At 43.1% G+C, this 17,951-nt stretch overlaps 1 protein-coding gene across 3 annotated transcripts in view; it reads right to left on the bottom strand.

The window, feature by feature from the left end:
* slc2a12 (solute carrier family 2 member 12) overlaps window positions 1–16,079 on the bottom strand; it is a 25,628-nt gene extending 9,549 nt beyond the window's left edge. The window contains exons 1-2 of one of the 3 annotated variants that reach the window (XM_045721201.1): window positions 15,740–16,079; window positions 11,398–11,548 (exon numbers count right to left, since the gene is read on the bottom strand). In XM_045721201.1, the coding sequence (XP_045577157.1) occupies window positions 11,398–11,533 (136 nt within the window). In that variant the 5' untranslated portion in view covers window positions 11,534–11,548; window positions 15,740–16,079. The remainder of the gene's footprint in view (window positions 1–11,397; window positions 11,549–15,739) is intronic. The other 2 variants (XM_014206258.2, XM_014206257.2) reach the window with 2 other exon arrangements.
* Window positions 16,080–17,951: the final 1,872 nt, after the last annotated feature.

Genomic DNA, 17,951 nt, shown 5'->3' with positions numbered 1-17,951 from the left:
GTGGCCAGGGCAATAAATTGCAATGTCCGTACTGTGAGACGCCTAAGACAGTGCTACAGGGAGACAGGACGGACAGCTGATTGTCCTCGCAGTGGCAGACCACGTGAAACAACATCTGCACAGGATCGGTACAGCTGAACATCACACCTGCGAGACAGGTACAGGATGGCAACAACAACTGCCCGAGTTACACCAGGAACGCCCAATCCCTCCATCAGTGCTCAGACTGTCCGCAATAGGCTGGACTGAGGGCTTGTAGGCCTGTTGTAAGGCAGGTCCTCACCAGACATCACCGGCAACAACGTCGCCTATGGGCACAAACCCACCGTCGCTGAACCAGACAGGACTGGCAAAAAGTGCTCTTCACTAATGAGTCGCGGTTTTGTCTCACCAGGGGTGATGGTCAGATTTGCGTTTATCGTCGAAGTAATGAGCTTTACACCGAGACCTGTACTCTGGAGCGGGATCGATTTGGAGGTGGAGGGTCCGTCATGGTCTGGGGTGGTGTGTCACAGCATCATCGGACTGAGCTTGTTGTCAATGCAGGCAATCTCAACGCTGTGCGTTACAGGGAAGACATCCTCCTCCCTCATGTGGTACCCTTCCTGCAGGCTCATCCTGACATGACCCTCCAGCATGACAATGCCACCAGCCATACTGCTCGTTCTGTGCGTGATTTCCTGCAAGACAGGAATGTCAGTGTTCTGCCATGGCCAGCAATGAGCCCAGATCTCAAACCCATTGAGCACGTCTGGGACCTGTTGGATCGGAGGGTGAGGGATAGGGCCATTCCCCCCAGAAATGTCCGGGAACTTGCAGGTGCCTTGGTGAAAGAGTGGGGTAACATCTCACAGCAAGAACTGGCAAATCTGCTGCAGTCCATGAGGAGGAGATGCACTGGTGGCCACACCAGATACTGACTGTTACTTTTAACCCCCCCTTTGTTCAGGGACACATTATTCCATTTCTGTTAGTCACATGTCCGTGGAACTTGTTCAGTTTATGTCTCAGTTGTTGAATCTTGTTACGTTCATACAAATATTTACACATGTTAAGTTTGCTGAAAATAAACGCAGTTGACAGCGAGAGGACGTTTCTATTTTTAGTTTATATGGTTTATTTATAAGGTTTATTTATAAGGTTTATTTATATGGTTTATTTATATGGTTTATTTATATGGTTTATTTTTTATTTATATGGTTTATTTATATGGTTTATTTTTTATTTATATGGTTTATTTATATGGTTTATTTTTTATTTATATGGTTTATTTATATGGTTTATTTTTTATTTATATGGTTTATTTATATGGTTTATTTTTTATTTATTTGGTTTATTTTTTATTTATATGGTTTATTTATATGGTTTATTTATATGGTTTATTTTTTATTTATATGGTTTATTTATATGGTTTATTTTTTATTTATATGGTTTATTTATATGGTTTATTTTTAATTTATATGGTTTATTTATATGGTTTATTTTTTATTTATATGGTTTATTTATATGGTTTATTTTTTATTTATTTGGTTTATTTTTTATTTATATGGTTTATTTTTTATTTATATGGTTTATTTATATGGTTTATTTATATGGTTTATTTATAAGGTTTATTTATATGGTTTATTTATAAGGTTTATTTATATGGTTTATTTATATGGTTTATTTATATGGTTTATTTATAAGGTTTATTTATAAGGTTTATTTATATGGTTTATTTATAAGGTTTATTTATAAGGTTTATTTATAAGGTTTATTTATATGGTTTATTTATATGGTTTATTTATAAGGTTTATTTATATGGTTTATTTATAAGGTTTATTTATATGGTTTATTTATATGGTTTATTTATATGGTTTATTTATCCAGGAGAGTCCGCTGAGACAGGGTTTTTCAAACATTCATATGGATATGCATAGCTCAGGGCTACAACTGAGGACAGGTTTGAAACATCTGGGGGTCCCAGAAGAGAGGTTTGAGATGTCTGGGGTCCTGAAGAGAGGTTTGACATGTCTGGGGTCCTGAAGAGAGGTTTGACATGTCTGGGGGTCCTGAAGAGAGGTTTGACATATCTGGGGTCCTGAAGAGAGGTTTGACATGTCTGGGGGTCCTGAAGAGAGGTTTGACATGTCTGGGGTCCTGAAGAGAGGTTTGACATGTCTGGGGATCCTGAAGAGAGGTTTGAGATGTCTGGGGGTCCTGAAGAGAGGTTTGACATGTCTGGGGATCCTGAAGAGAGGTTTGAGATGTCTGGGGGTCCTGAAGAGAGGTTTGACATGTCTGGGGTCCTGAAGAGAGGTTTGACATGTCTGGGGGTCCTGAAGAGAGGTTTGACATGTCTGGGGGTCCTGAAGAGAGGTTTGACATGTCTGGGGTCCTGAAGAGAGGTTTGACATGTCTGGGGTCCTGAAGAGAGGTTTGACATGTCTGGGGGTCCTGAAGAGAGGTTTGACATATCTGGGGTCCTGAAGAGAGGTTTGACATGTCTGGGGGTCCTGAAGAGAGGTTTGACATGTCTGGGGTCCTGAAGAGAGGTTTGACACGTCTGGGGATCCTGAAGAGAGGTTTGACATGTCTGGGGTCCTGAAGAGAGGTTTGACATGTCTGGGGGTCCTGAAGAGAGGTTTGACATATCTGGGGTCCTGAAGAGAGGTTTGACATGTCTGGGGGTCCTGAAGAGAGGTTTGACATGTCTGGGGTCCTGAAGAGAGGTTTGACATGTCTGGGGATCCTGAAGAGAGGTTTGAGATGTCTGGGGGTCCTGAAGAGAGGTTTGAGATGTCTGGGGATCCTGAAGAGAGGTTTGAGATGTCTGGGGGTCCTGAAGAGAGGTTTGACATGTCTGGGGTCCTGAAGAGAGGTTTGACATGTCTGGGGGTCCTGAAGAGAGGTTTGACATGTCTGGGGTCCTGAAGAGAGGTTTGACATGTCTGGGGATCCTGAAGAGAGGTTTGACATGTCTGGGGTCCTGAAGAGAGGTTTGACATGTCTGGGGGTCCTGAAGAGAGGTTTGAGATGTCTGGGGTCCTGAAGAGAGGTTTGACATGTCTGGGGTCCTGAAGAGAGGTTTGAGATGTCTGGGGTCCTGAAGAGAGGTTTGAGATGTCTGGGGGTCCTGAAGAGAGGTTTGACATGTCTGGGGTCCTGAAGAGAGGTTTGAGATGTCTGGGGGTCCTGAAGAGAGGTTTGAGATGTCTGGGGGTCCTGAAGAGAGGTTTGACATGTCTGGGGTCCTGAAGAGAGGTTTGAGATGTCTGGTGGTCCTGAAGAGAGGTTTGACATGTCTGGGGTCCTGAAGAGAGGTTTGACATGTCTGGGGGTCCTGAAGAGAGGTTTGACATGTCTGGGGGTCCTGAAGAGAGGTTTGACATGTCTGGGGTCCTGAAGAGAGGTTTGACATGTCTGGGGTCCTGAAGAGAGGTTTGACATGTCTGGGGTCCTGAAGAGAGGTTTGACATGTCTGGGGTCCTGAAGAGAGGTTTGACATGTCTGGGGGTCCTGAAGAGAGGTTTGAGATGTCTGGGGTCCTGAAGAGAGGTTTGACATGTCTGGGGTCCTGAAGAGAGGTTTGAGATGTCTGGGGTCCTGAAGAGAGGTTTGAGATGTCTGGGGGTCCTGAAGAGAGGTTTGACATGTCTGGGGTCCTGAAGAGAGGTTTGAGATGTCTGGGGGTCCTGAAGAGAGGTTTGAGATGTCTGGGGGTCCTGAAGAGAGGTTTGACATGTCTGGGGTCCTGAAGAGAGGTTTGAGATGTCTGGGGGTCCTGAAGAGAGGTTTGACATGTCTGGGGTCCTGAAGAGAGGTTTGACATGTCTGGGGGTCCTGAAGAGAGGTTTGACATGTCTGGGGGTCCTGAAGAGAGGTTTGACATGTCTGGGGTCCTGAAGAGAGGTTTGACATGTCTGGGGTCCTGAAGAGAGGTTTGACATGTCTGGGGTCCTGAAGAGAGGTTTGACATGTCTGGGGTCCTGAAGAGAGGTTTGACATGTCTGGGGGTCCTGAAGAGAGGTTTGAGATGTCTGGGGTCCTGAAGAGAGGTTTGACATGTCTGGGGTCCTGAAGAGAGGTTTGAGATGTCTGGGGTCCTGAAGAGAGGTTTGACATGTCTGGGGTCCTGAAGAGAGGTTTGACATGTCTGGGGTCCTGAAGAGAGGTTTGACATGTCTGGGGGTCCTGAAGAGAGGTTTGACATGTCTGGGGGTCCTGAAGAGAGGTTTGACATGTCTGGGGTCCTGAAGAGAGGTTTGACATGTCTGGGGTCCTGAAGAGAGGTTTGAGATGTCTGGGGTCCTGAAGAGAGGTTTGAGATGTCTGGGGTCCTGAAGAGAGGTTTGACATGTCTGGGGTCCTGAAGAGAGGTTTGACATGTCTGGGGGTCCTGAAGAGAGGTTTGACATGTCTGGGGTCCTGAAGAGAGGTTTGACATGTCTGGGGGTCCTGAAGAGAGGGTTGACATGTCTGGGGTCCTGAAGAGAGGTTTGACATGTCTGGGGATCCTGAAGAGAGGTTTGAGATGTCTGGGGGTCCTGAAGAGAGGTTTGAGATGTCTGGGGATCCTGAAGAGAGGTTTGAGATGTCTGGGGTCCTGAAGAGAGGTTTGACATGTCTGGGGTCCTGAAGAGAGGTTTGACATGTCTGGGGTCCTGAAGAGAGGTTTGACATGTCTGGGGGTCCTGAAGAGAGGTTTGACATGTCTGGGGGTCCTGAAGAGAGGTTTGACATGTCTGGGGTCCTGAAGAGAGGTTTGACATGTCTGGGGTCCTGAAGAGAGGTTTGAGATGTCTGGGGTCCTGAAGAGAGGTTTGAGATGTCTGGGGTCCTGAAGAGAGGTTTGACATGTCTGGGGTCCTGAAGAGAGGTTTGACATGTCTGGGGGTCCTGAAGAGAGGTTTGACATGTCTGGGGTCCTGAAGAGAGGTTTGACATGTCTGGGGGTCCTGAAGAGAGGGTTGACATGTCTGGGGTCCTGAAGAGAGGTTTGACATGTCTGGGGATCCTGAAGAGAGGTTTGAGATGTCTGGGGGTCCTGAAGAGAGGTTTGAGATGTCTGGGGATCCTGAAGAGAGGTTTGAGATGTCTGGGGGTCCTGAAGAGAGGTTTGAGATGTCTGGGGGTCCTGAAGAGAGGTTTGAGATGTCTGGGGTTCCTGAAGAGAGATTTGAGATGTCTGGGGGTCCTGAAGAGAGGTTTGAGATGTCTGGGGGTCCTGATGAGAGGTTTGACACGTCTGGGGTCATCGAGGACAGGTTTGACACGTCTGGGGTCATCGAGGACAGGTTTGACACGTCTGGGGTCATCGAGGACAGGTTTGACATGTCTGGGGTCACCGAGGACAGGTTTGACACGTCTGGGGTCATCGAGGACAGGTTTGACACGTCTGGGGTCATCGAGGACAGGTTTGACACGTCTGGGGTCCTGATGAGAGTTTGACATGTCTGGAGGTCCCGAGGACAGGTTTGACACGGCTTGGAAAAGGTTATTCTGGTACATTCCTCTTCACGTGTTAATTCATGTTAAAATTCCCCTCCCCAGATTCCTGGACTAAAGCCGTCTTATCGACACAGTAGGGGAAGGTTTAACAGGCCATAAGTACACACACACAATAGAAGGGTTAACAGGCCATAGGTAAACACACAGACTAATACCACTGTTCCAACACCTAGCAATTCAGCTCTTCCTGGAAGTGGAAGTGTGTGTGCGTGTGCGTGTGCGGTGTGTGTGTGTGTGTGTGTGTGTGTGTGTGTGTGTGTGTGTGTGTGTGTGTGTGTGTGTGTGTGATAGCACTATCACCTGTGCAAGGCAGGGCGAGAGAACACCGGATAACACACTAACTGATACACAACACACACACTCCCTGATATGGTTAGTGGTTACACACACACACACACACACACAGACGCACACGCACGCACGCACGCACGCACACACACACACACACACACACACACACACACACACACACACAGAGACGCACACGCACGCACGCACACGCACACACACACACACACACACACCACAGAAACCACATAGAGATATTTATGTGTATTAATTTCGTTAATCAAACTCCATAGTTTAGCATGGTATTGTTATACAGTGCCTTCAGAAAGTACTTTACACCCCTTGGATTTTCCCACATTTTGTTGACAAGTGAGATTAAAATGGATTAAATTGTTATTTTTCATCAACAGTCTACACCAAATATTCACACCCCTGAGTCAATACATGTTAGAAACACCTTTGGCAGTGATTACAGCTGTGAGTCTTTCTGGGTAAGTCTCTAAGAGCTGTGAGTCTTTCTGGGTAAGTCTCTAAGAGCTGTGAGTCTTTCTGGGTAAGTCTCTAAGAGCGATTACAGCTGAGAGTCTTTCTGGGTAAGTCTCTAAGAGCGATAACAGCTGTGAGTCTTTCTGGGTAAGTCTCTAAGAGCGATAACAGCTGTGAGTCTTTCTGGGTAAGTCTATAAGAGCGATTACAGCCGTGAGTCTTTCTGGGTAAGTCTATAAGAGCTTTGCACACCTGGATTATACAATATTTGCACAATATAATGTTTTCAATTCATCAAGCTCTGTCCAGTTGGTTGTTGATCATTGCTAGACAGCTATTGTCAAGTCTTGTCATAGATTTTCAAGCTGATTTAAGTCAAAACTGTAACTAGGCCACTCAGGAACATTCAACATTATCTTGGTAAACAACTCCAGTGTAGATTTGGCCTTGTGTTTCAGGTTATTGTCCTGCTGGAAGGTGAATTAATCTCCCAGTGTAGATTTGGCCTTGTGTTTTAGGTTATTGTCCTGCTGAAAGGTGAATTAATCTCCCAGTGTATATTTGGCCTTGTGTTTTAGGTCATTGTCCTGCTGAAAGGTGAATTCATCTCCCAGTGTTTGTTGGAAAGCAGGTTTTCCTCGAGGATTTAACCTGATCTTAGCTCTATTCTGTTTCTTTGTATTACTTTAGTGCCTTGTTAAAAACAAAAATATTTAGGAATATATTTATTTTGTACAGGCTTCCTTCTTTTCACTCTGTCATTTTAGGTTAGTATTGTTGAGTAACTACAATGTTGTTGATCCATCCTCAGTTTTCTCCTATCACAGACATTTAAATCTGCAACTGCTTTAAAATCACCTTTGGCTTCATGGTGAAATCCCTCTTCGGCAACTGAGTTAGGAAGTAGGCCTGTATCTTTGTAGTGACTGGGTGTATTGATACACCATCCAACGTGTAATTAATAACTTCACCAGGCTCATAGGGATGTTCAATGTCTGCTACCAATAGGTGCTCTTCTTTGTGAGACATTGGAAAACCTCCCTGGTCTTTGTGGTTGAATCTGTGCTGTGAAATTCACTGCTCGACTGAGGGACCTTACAGATAATTGTTTGTGTGTGTGGGGTACAGAGATGAGGTAGTCATTCAAAAATCATGTTAAACACTTATTATTGCACACAGAGTGAATCCATGAAACGTATTATGTAACTTGTTAAGCACGTTTTTACTCCTGAACTTATTTAGTCTTGATATAACAAATGGGTTGAATATTTATTGACTCAAGACATTTCAGCTTTTCATTTTTTGCTAATTTGTAGAAATTAACAAAAACATAATTCCATTTTGACATGATGGGGTGTGGTGTGTAGGCCAGTACCACAAAATTCAGGCTGTAACACACAACAAAATGTGAAAAAGTTAACAGGTGTGAATACATTCTGAAGGCACTTTGTGTGTCAAATCAAATCAAATGCTATTTGTCATATGCGCTGAATACAACAGGTGTAGACCTCACAGTGAAATGCTGAATACAACAGGTGTAGTAGACCTTACAGTGAAACGCTGAATACAACAGGTGTAGTAGACCTTACAGTGAAACGCTGAATACAACAGGTGTAGTAGACCTTACAGTGAAATGCTGAATACAACAGGTGTAGTAGACCTTACAGTGAAACGCTGAATACAACAGGTGTAGTAGACCTCACAGTGAAATGCTGAATACAACAGGTGTAGTAGACCTCACAGTGAAATGCTGAATACAACAGGTGTAGTAGACCTTACAGTGAAATGCTGAATACAACAGGTGTAGTAGACCTTACAGTGAAATGCTGAATACAACAGGTGTAGTAGACCTCACAGTGAAATGCTGAATACAACAGGTGTAGTAGACCTCACAGTGAAATGCTGAATACAACAGGTGTAGTAGACCTTACAGTGAAACGCTGAATACAACAGGTGTAGTAGACCTTACAGTGAAATGCTGAATACAACAGGTGTAGTAGACCTTACAGTGAAATGCTGAATACAACAGGTGTAGTAGACCTCACAGTGAAATGCTGAATACAACAGGTGTAGTAGACCTCACAGTGAAATGCTGAATACAACAGGTGTAGTAGACCTTACAGTGAAACGCTGAATACAACAGGTGTAGTAGACCTTACAGTGAAATGCTGAATACAACAGGTGTAGTAGACCTTACAGTGAAATGCTGAATACAACAGGTGTAGTAGACCACACAGTGAAATGCTGAATACAACAGGTGTAGTAGACCTTACAGTGAAACGCTGAATACAACAGGTGTAGTAGACCTTACAGTGAAATGCTGAATACAACAGCTGTAGTAGACCTTACAGTGAAACGCTGAATACAACAGGTGTAGTAGACCTCACAGTGAAATGCTGAATACAACAGGTGTAGTAGACCTCACAGTGAAATGCTGAATACAACAGGTGTAGTAGACCTTACAGTGAAATGCTGAATACAACAGGTGTAGTAGACCTTACAGTGAAATGCTGAATACAACAGGTGTAGTAGACCTCACAGTGAAATGCTGAATACAACAGGTGTAGTAGACCTCACAGTGAAATGCTGAATACAACAGGTGTAGTAGACCTTACAGTGAAACGCTGAATACAACAGGTGTAGTAGACCTTACAGTGAAATGCTGAATACAACAGGTGTAGTAGACCTTACAGTGAAATGCTGAATACAACAGGTGTAGTAGACCTTACAGTGAAACGCTGAATACAACAGGTGTAGTAGACCTTACAGTGAAATGCTGAATACAACAGGTGTAGTAGACCTCACAGTGAAATGCTGAATACAACAGGTGTAGTAGACCTTACAGTGAAACGCTGAATACAACAGGTGTAGTAGACCTCACAGTGAAATGCTGAATACAACAGGTGTAGTAGACCTCACAGTGAAATGCTGAATACAACAGGTGTAGTAGACCTTACAGTGAAATGCTGAATACAACAGGTGTAGTAGACCTCACAGTGAAATGCTGAATACAACAGGTGTAGTAGACCTTACAGTGAAATGCTGAATACAACAGGTGTAGTAGACCTCACAGTGAAATGCTGAATACAACAGGTGTAGTAGACCTCACAGTGAAATGCTGAATACAACAGGTGTAGTAGACCTTACAGTGAAACGCTGAATACAACAGGTGTAGTAGACCTTACAGTGAAATGCTGAATACAACAGGTGTAGTAGACCTTACAGTGAAATGCTGAATACAACAGGTGTAGTAGACCTTACAGTGAAACGCTGAATACAACAGGTGTAGTAGACCTTACAGTGAAATGCTGAATACAACAGGTGTAGTAGACCTCACAGTGAAATGCTGAATACAACAGGTGTAGTAGACCTTACAGTGAAACGCTGAATACAACAGGTGTAGTAGACCTCACAGTGAAATGCTGAATACAACAGGTGTAGTAGACCTCACAGTGAAATGCTGAATACAACAGGTGTAGTAGACCTTACAGTGAAATGCTGAATACAACAGGTGTAGTAGACCTCACAGTGAAATGCTGAATACAACAGGTGTAGTAGACCTTACAGTGAAATGCTGAATACAACAGGTGTAGTAGACCTCACAGTGAAATGCTGAATACAACAGGTGTAGTAGACCTTACAGTGAAATGCTGAATACAACAGGTGTAGTAGACCTTACAGTGAAATGCTTACTTACAAGCCCTTAACCAACAATGTAGTTTTAAGAAAAAATAAGTATTAAGTAAAAATCCAAAATAACAGTAACAAGTAATTAAAGAGCAGCAGTAAATAACAATAGTGAGGCTATATACAGGGTGTTACGGTACAGAGTCAATGTGGAGGCTATATACAGGGGGTACCGGTACAGAGTCAATGTGGAGGCTATATACAGGGTGTTACGGTACAGAGTCAATGTGGAGGCTATATACAGGGTGTTATGGTACAGAGTCAATGTGGAGGCTATATACAGGGGGTACCGGTACAGAGTCAATGTGGAGGCTATATACAGGGGGTACCGGTACAGAGTCAATGTGGAGGCTATATACAGGGTGTTATGGTACAGAGTCAATGTGGAGGCTATATACAGGGGGTACCGGTACAGAGTCAATGTGGAGGCTATATACAGGTGGTACCGGTACAGAGTCAATGTGGAGGCTATATACAGGGTGTTACGGTACAGAGTCAATGTGGAGGCTATATACAGGGTGTTACAGTACAGAGTCAATGTGGAGGCTATATACAGGGTGTTATGGTACAGAGTCAATGTGGAGGCTATATACAGGGTGTTACAGTACAGAGTCAATGTGGAGGCTATATACAGGGGGTACCGGTACAGAGTCAATGTGGAGGCTATATACAGGGGGTACCGGTACAGAGTCAATGTGGAGGCTATATACAGGGGGTACCGGTACAGAGTCAATGTGGAGGCTATATACAGGGGGTACCGGTACAGAGTTAATGTGGAGGCTATATACAGGGGGTACCGGTACAGAGTCAGTGTGGAGGCTATATACAGTGGGTACCGGTACAGAGTCAATGTGGAGGCTATATACAGGGGGTACCGGTACAGAGTCAACGGGGAGGCTATATACAGGGGGTACCAGTACAGAGTCAATGTGGAGGCTATATACAGGGTGTACCGGTACAGAGTCAATGTGGAGACTATATACAGGGGGTACCGGTACAGAGTCAACGGGGAGGCTATATACAGGGGGTACCGGTACAGAGTCAATGTGGAGGCTATATACAGGGGGTACCGATACAGAGTCAATGTGGAGGCTATATACAGGGGGTACCAGTACAGAGTCAATGTGGAGGCTATATACAGGGGGTACCGGTACAGAGTCAATGTGGAGGCTATATACAGGGGGGTACCGGTACAGAGTCAATGTGGAGGCTATATACAGGGGGTACCAGTACAGAGTCAATGTGGAGGCTATATACAGGGGGTACCAGTACAGAGTCAATGTGGAGGCTATATACAGGGGGTACTGGTACAGAGTCAATGTGGAGGCTATATACAGGGGGTACCGGTACAGAGTCAGTGTGCGGGGGCACCAGTTAGTCGAGGTAATTGAGGTAATTTGTACGTGTAGGTAGAGTATGTGTGTGTGTGTGTGTGTGACTCAGTACCTGTGGCGTTAGGTGGGGCTGCCTTCAGGCGGACATTACTTCCCAGAGTTCCGAGGTGGGACGGGTCAGAGGTCATGCTCTGTGTCTCTGTGGCGACATGGTCTGTGGGAGGGGACATCTCAGCTGGGGGGTTCATCACCTCCTACTGACTCTGGGGAGGAGGGAAGGGGGGAGAGAGGAGAGGAGGATGAACATAAAACATCTCATCATCATCATCATCAATAGACAGATGGATGTCACGCTGCAGAACCACTTCCCGCTGACTCACGTTTACCGCCTCAAGAGTTCCAACCATTGCGCCATCAAAAAAGGCCTTCAATTGGGTGTCTCTTCAGGCTGAGTATTGAGTTTCAGAAATCTGCATCTGCTACACAGGCAGAGCGTTTTATTTTATTTTTATTTTATTCTGCTGTGAATCATATTTACAGATCTATAGCCTTCAGGCTATAGAAGACGATTTCAAGCGTTAACTATGTACAGTGGCTTCAAGAAAAGTATTCAGAACCCCATGATTTATTCCACATTTCGTTGTGTTACAGCCTGAATTCAAAATGGATTCTACACACAATACCCCATAATGACATCACAATACCCCATAATGACGTCACAATACCCCATAATGACGTCACAATACCCCATAATGACATCACAACACCCCATAATGACATCACAATTCCCCATAATGACGTCACAATAACCCATTATGACATCACAACACCCCATAATGACATCACAATTCCCCATAATGACATCACAATACCCCATAATGACATCACAACACCCCATAATGACATCACAACACCCCATAATGACATCACAGCACCCCATAATGACGTCACAATACCCCATAATGACAAAGTGAAAACGTGTTCTTAGAATTATTGAAAATTAAATACAGAAATATCTAATTTACATAAGTAACAAAACTATACAAGGACAAGGGCTGATTTCAAGGTTTTCCTGCTAACCTACAAAGCATTACATGGGCTTGCTCCTACCTATCTCTCCGATTTGGTCCTGCCGTACATACCTACACGTACCCTACGGTCACAAGACGCGGGCCTCCTAATTGCTCCTAGAATTTCTAAGCAAACAGCTGGAGGCAGGGCTTTCTCCTATAGAGCTCCATTTTTATGGAATAGTCTGCCTACCCATGTGAGAGACGCAGACTCAGTCTCGACCTTTAAGTCTTAATTGAAGACTCATCTCTTCAGTAGGTCCTATGGTTGAGTGTGGTCTGGCCCAGGAGTGTGAAGGTGAACGGAAAGGCTCTGGAGCAACGAACCACCCTTGCTGTCTCTGTCTGGCCGGTTCCCCTCTCTCCACTGGGATTCTCTGCCTCTAACCCTATTACCGGGCCGAGTCACTGGCTTACTGGTGCTCTTCCATGCCGTCCCTGGGAAGGGTGCGTCACTTGAGTGGGTTGAGTCACTGACGTGGTCTTCCTGTCTGGGTTGGCGCCCCCCCCCTTGGGCTGTGCCGTGGCGGAGATCTTTGTGGGCTATACTCGGCATTGTCCCGGGATGGTATGTTGGTGGTTGGAGATATTCTCTCTTTCTCTTTCTTTCTTTCTCTCTCTCGGAGGACCTGAGCCCTAGGACCATGCATCAGGACTACCTGGCTTGATGACTCCTTGCTGTCCCCAGTTCACCTGGCCGTGCTGCTGCTCCAGTTCCAACTGTTCTGCCTGCAGCTATGGAACCCTGACCTGTTCACCGGACGTGCTACCTGTCCCAGACCTGTTGTCCCAGACCTGCTGGAACCCTGACCTATTCACCGGACGTGCTACCTGTCCCAGACCTGCTGTTTTCAACTCTCTAGAGACAGCAGGAGCGGTAGAGATACTCTCAAAGATCGGCTATGAAAAGCCAACTGACACTTACTCTTGTGTTACTGACTTGTTGCACCCTCGACAACTACTATGATTATTATTATTTGACCATGCTGGTCATTTATGAACATTTGAACATCTAGGCCATGTGCTGTTTTAATCTCCACCCGGCACAGCCAGAAGAGGACTGGCCACCCCTCATAGCCTGGTTCCTCTCTAGGTTTCTTCCTAGGTTTTGGCCTTTCTAGGTAGTTTTTCCTAGCCACCGTGCTTCTACACCTGCATTGCTTGCTGTTTGGGGTTTTAGGCTGGGTTTCTGTACAGCACTTTGAGACATCAGCTGATGTAAGAAGGGCTTTATAAATACATTTGATTTGATATACCTAACTATAACCGTAACTATACGCTGAAGAAAACAGTTCAATCATTACTGTATGTTATTATAGGTTACAGGATGGTTACAGGATGGTTATTCTAGGTTACTGTATGTTTATTATAGGTTACAGGATGGTTACAGGATGGTTATTCTAGGTTACTGTATGTTTATTATAGGTTACAGGATGGTTATTATAGGTTATATGATGTTATTATAGGTTACAGGATGTTATTATAGGTTACAGGATGTTATTATAGGTTACAGGATGTTATTATAGGTTACAGGATGTTATTATAGGTTACAGGATGTTATTATAGGTTACAGGATGTTATTATAGGTTACAGGATGGTTACAGGATGGTTATTATAGGTTACAGGATGTTATTATAGGTTACAGGATGGTTATTATAGGTTACTGTATGTTATTATAGGTTACTGTATGTTATTATAGGTTACAGGATGGTTATTATAGGTTACAGGATGGTTATTATAGGTTACATGATGGTTATTATAGGTTACAGGATGGTTATTATAGGTTACATGATGGTTATTATAGGTTACATGATGTTATTATAGGTTACAGGATGGTTATTATAGGTTACATGATGGTTATTATAGGTTACAGGATGGTTATTATAGGTTACAGGATGTTATTATAGGTTACAGGATGTTATTATAGGTTACAGGATGTTATTATAGGTTACAGGATGTTATTATAGGTTACAGGATGGTTATTATAGGTTACATGATGGTTATTATAGGTTACAGGATGGTTATTATAGGTTACAGGATGTTATTATAGGTTACAGGATGGTTATTATAGGTTACAGGATGGTTATTATAGGTTACATGATGGTTATTTGAGGCTGACTAGAGACGGCCTTGATCGCACTTCATTTTCTCCCATCTAAATCTCCTTTTTGCATTTTGTCTGTATACTGCATTTCAGCTTGTTAACTGCAAATGTGTACAACATCAAAAAATAAAACTCACAGAAAAAGGTGTCTAACAGGTTATAGACCGACCGGTAATGATGATTATATTTACAGTATTTATCTGGTAATAGCCAGTAGCAGACCTCTCCACAGAATAAACCTGAATGTTTTGTAGCTCTTAGTGCAGGTTCTCCTCTAGTTACAGTTCCACAATAAGAACCACGACATTAATGTTTGTGTAAAGTCTTTAGAATTGTAATCTGTTGGTGTCCGTGAGTAGGTTGATTCCCCATTTCATGGAACCCGACATCCATTGGTAAGGTTGTACATTGCAATATGAATGTACAATACGCACAATAGACTGAATTGTGAGGTGATTTCTCACGGATAAAGTCCCACAATAAGAGCTACTACGGTCATATTTGTAAGGCTGTATATTGCCAAATATAAGTATGGCCCCTATTGCAATTCGGAAGTTTATACATCCAGTGTGATTTCAACAATTTTTTATTTTTGGGGTCAAATTAACTAATTATTGTATTTTGTTGCATTTATATAATAATATTCCAACATTGTTTAGTATTATCAAGTACAATTGTGGCATGATTACACCATTTTATTCGTTCGTATCAATTCCAAAGGGGGACTTATTAATTTTTTTAGGGCGAAACGCGGATTCCACTATTGTTGCTCACGGTAATGTGGTTCACAACACACTGGTCTCTACACCAGTCTACTTGACCTCTTACTGGTCTGTCCGGGCGACATACTGCCTTCAGAAACCAGCCGGGGCCAGTGCCTAACTTCGGCTGCATTGTTGACAATAGCTTTTGAATAGGACAGACAAGAGGTTAACTAGTACAGTAGTCCCGTTCTAAAACATTAGTCTACCCTGGACTAAACGGCTCGACTCAGGATGACATCAAATCTAATTTTATTCGTCACATGCTTGGTAAACAACAGGTGTAGACTAACAGTGAAACGCTGACTGACGGGCTCTTCCCAGCAACGCACAGAGAAAGAAAACAGAGAAACCATAGAAAAGTAATAACACGTAATAAAACAATAAGTAATGATAACGTAGATATATATATATATATATATACGTGGTACCAGTACCGAGTCGATGTGCAGGGGTACGAACTAACTGAGGTATATAACTAATCTGATGATTGATTGATTCGCAGAATTCATCACTTACCGGATCAACATAGAGTGCCCTGGATGTTATCTAAACCCGTCCATTTGTAGCAGCAATTCTCCTCATGTTTTAAATCATAGTACATTAGTAGTATTTTTTAAAAACAACTCGTCTCGTCCTCCACTTGGTACACTACACGTTACTTGTTTTTGACCAGAGGTGCTCGTCAAGATCCGCCTACATGTTTATAACACACCAATAGAGAAACTGCAGGCCCCTGTCCTTGGGTTTCTGTACGAACCCGAATAACGTCCCGCTGGGCGAAAACCTGTTCAATCAACGTTGTTGCCACGTCATAACAAAAATGATCTATGCGATGACGAAAATGTATTGGATTTGCAAAAAGTTATCGAGGTAAACGAATTCTCTCTTTTTTTTTTTTACCCACAATTTTTTTTTAAATCTAAATCCAATTATCTGGTACCATGTTTTGTTGATTTCACGTTTAATTCACGTTAGTATAACAACTCAACAAAATCTAAAAACTAAACTAGAAGTTTTAATGATGTCTGTGCCCAGTGGGATGGGCCTACAGTGATTTGGTGCGGTGAAACTGTGGCCAAAACAAGTAAACTGGTTGAACTTCTTCATGTGTAATTATAAACACATCTTCCTTTCAATGTCAGTCCACAAAATCACAGATGTGTAGAAAACGTCACATTTACATTTAAGTCATTTAGCAGACGCTCTTATCCAGAGCAACTTACAGTAGCGAATGCGTACATTTTCTTTTTTCGTACTGGTCCCCCCGTGGGAATCGAAACCACAACCCTGGCGTTGCAAACACCATGCTCTACCAACTGAGCCATCAAGTGGATCTTTATAGTCTCTATAGAAGAGCTTGTTTTACAATCTTCACTAATGATGTGCGCAAATCAGTCACATCAAGTATCAGACATTGATTGTCTATAGTTGTATGACATAATAACATTTACGTAAGAGTTCATGCACTATTGCTACGTAATATCTATGTTATAAAATCAGAAGCCTAATAACAAAGACAGTACGTTTACCTTGCTCCCCAACCCAAATGGACATTTATCACTGCACAGTTGTTAATATGTATATATAATAATTATTTTTATTTGTATTATCTATTATTGTTTTATTTCACTTTGTCCTGCGTTGTTGGAGCTCAACTCTCAAGAAATGTCACTGTACCCTGTAAATTGCATCTGTAACCTTGTACATGTGACTGTTAAACTCTGTAATCTAATCTGAAGATATGCAAAAACTTCTATTCTCCAATAGAAATCCCTCGATCGCATAAACGAAGTCATGGACCTGTGTGAAACTATCCCCAATAAGGATTAGCGACAATAGTGGACTTTGCGGTTCGCTTTCAAAATAAAGGTCCCCAATTGAAAGTGATTGAAACGGATACACGGAGTAGCCTGATACCATATTTCATGGGTTCAACATCATCCATAGGTTAGGCTGTTACAGTGCAATATGAATGTGTCATATACACAATCGACTGACTGGTGAGGTGATTTCTCACAGTACTGGACAATGTATTTGTATTGCTTTTAAATATATCTTAACGAATTTGTATCCTATTAACACTTTGTTCTAGCTAGCTATTTGTGTAGGTAGCTATCAAGTAAACACAATGATAAAAAAAAAAAAAACATTTACAGCAAGAAATAGAACCCTTGTAATGAAACGGAAATGTAACCATTTTGAATGATTAGACAGGAATTTAGCCTGTAAAAAATGATTGTTGAGAATTTTCTTCCAGTTTGAGAGCCACATAAATTAAAATGAACAGGGAGGGAAGGACAGAGTGAATAGGGAAAATTAACAGAACAGAGAATAATAGTGGGCATGGGTTGTGTCCTGCAATAAGAGCTAAGATGCTAATATTTGTGGAAACTTTTCCCTGTTGAACACATAGCAAAATGTCATTGAAAAGACTACTATGTCTGTGTAACAGTGTAGGTTCCGTCCCTCTCTTCGCCTCAACCCGGGCTCGAACCAGGGACCCTCTGCACACGTCAACAACTGACACCCCACGAAGCATCGTTACCCATCGCGCCACAAAAGCCTCGGCCGTTGCAGAGCAAAGGGGGAACAACCACTTCAGGTCTCAGAGCGAGTGACGTCACCGATTGAAACGCTATTAGCGCGCACCACCGCTGACTAACTAGCCATTTCACATCGGTTACACCACCGCTGACTAACTAGCCATTTCACATCGGTTACACCACCG

The sequence above is a fragment of the Salmo salar genome, chromosome ssa06, assembly GCF_905237065.1.
Source record: "Salmo salar chromosome ssa06, Ssal_v3.1, whole genome shotgun sequence".
Taxonomy (NCBI): domain Eukaryota; kingdom Metazoa; phylum Chordata; class Actinopteri; order Salmoniformes; family Salmonidae; genus Salmo; species Salmo salar.
Note: the sequence above shows the minus strand (reverse complement) of the source record. Positions and strands in the feature narration are given on the sequence as shown.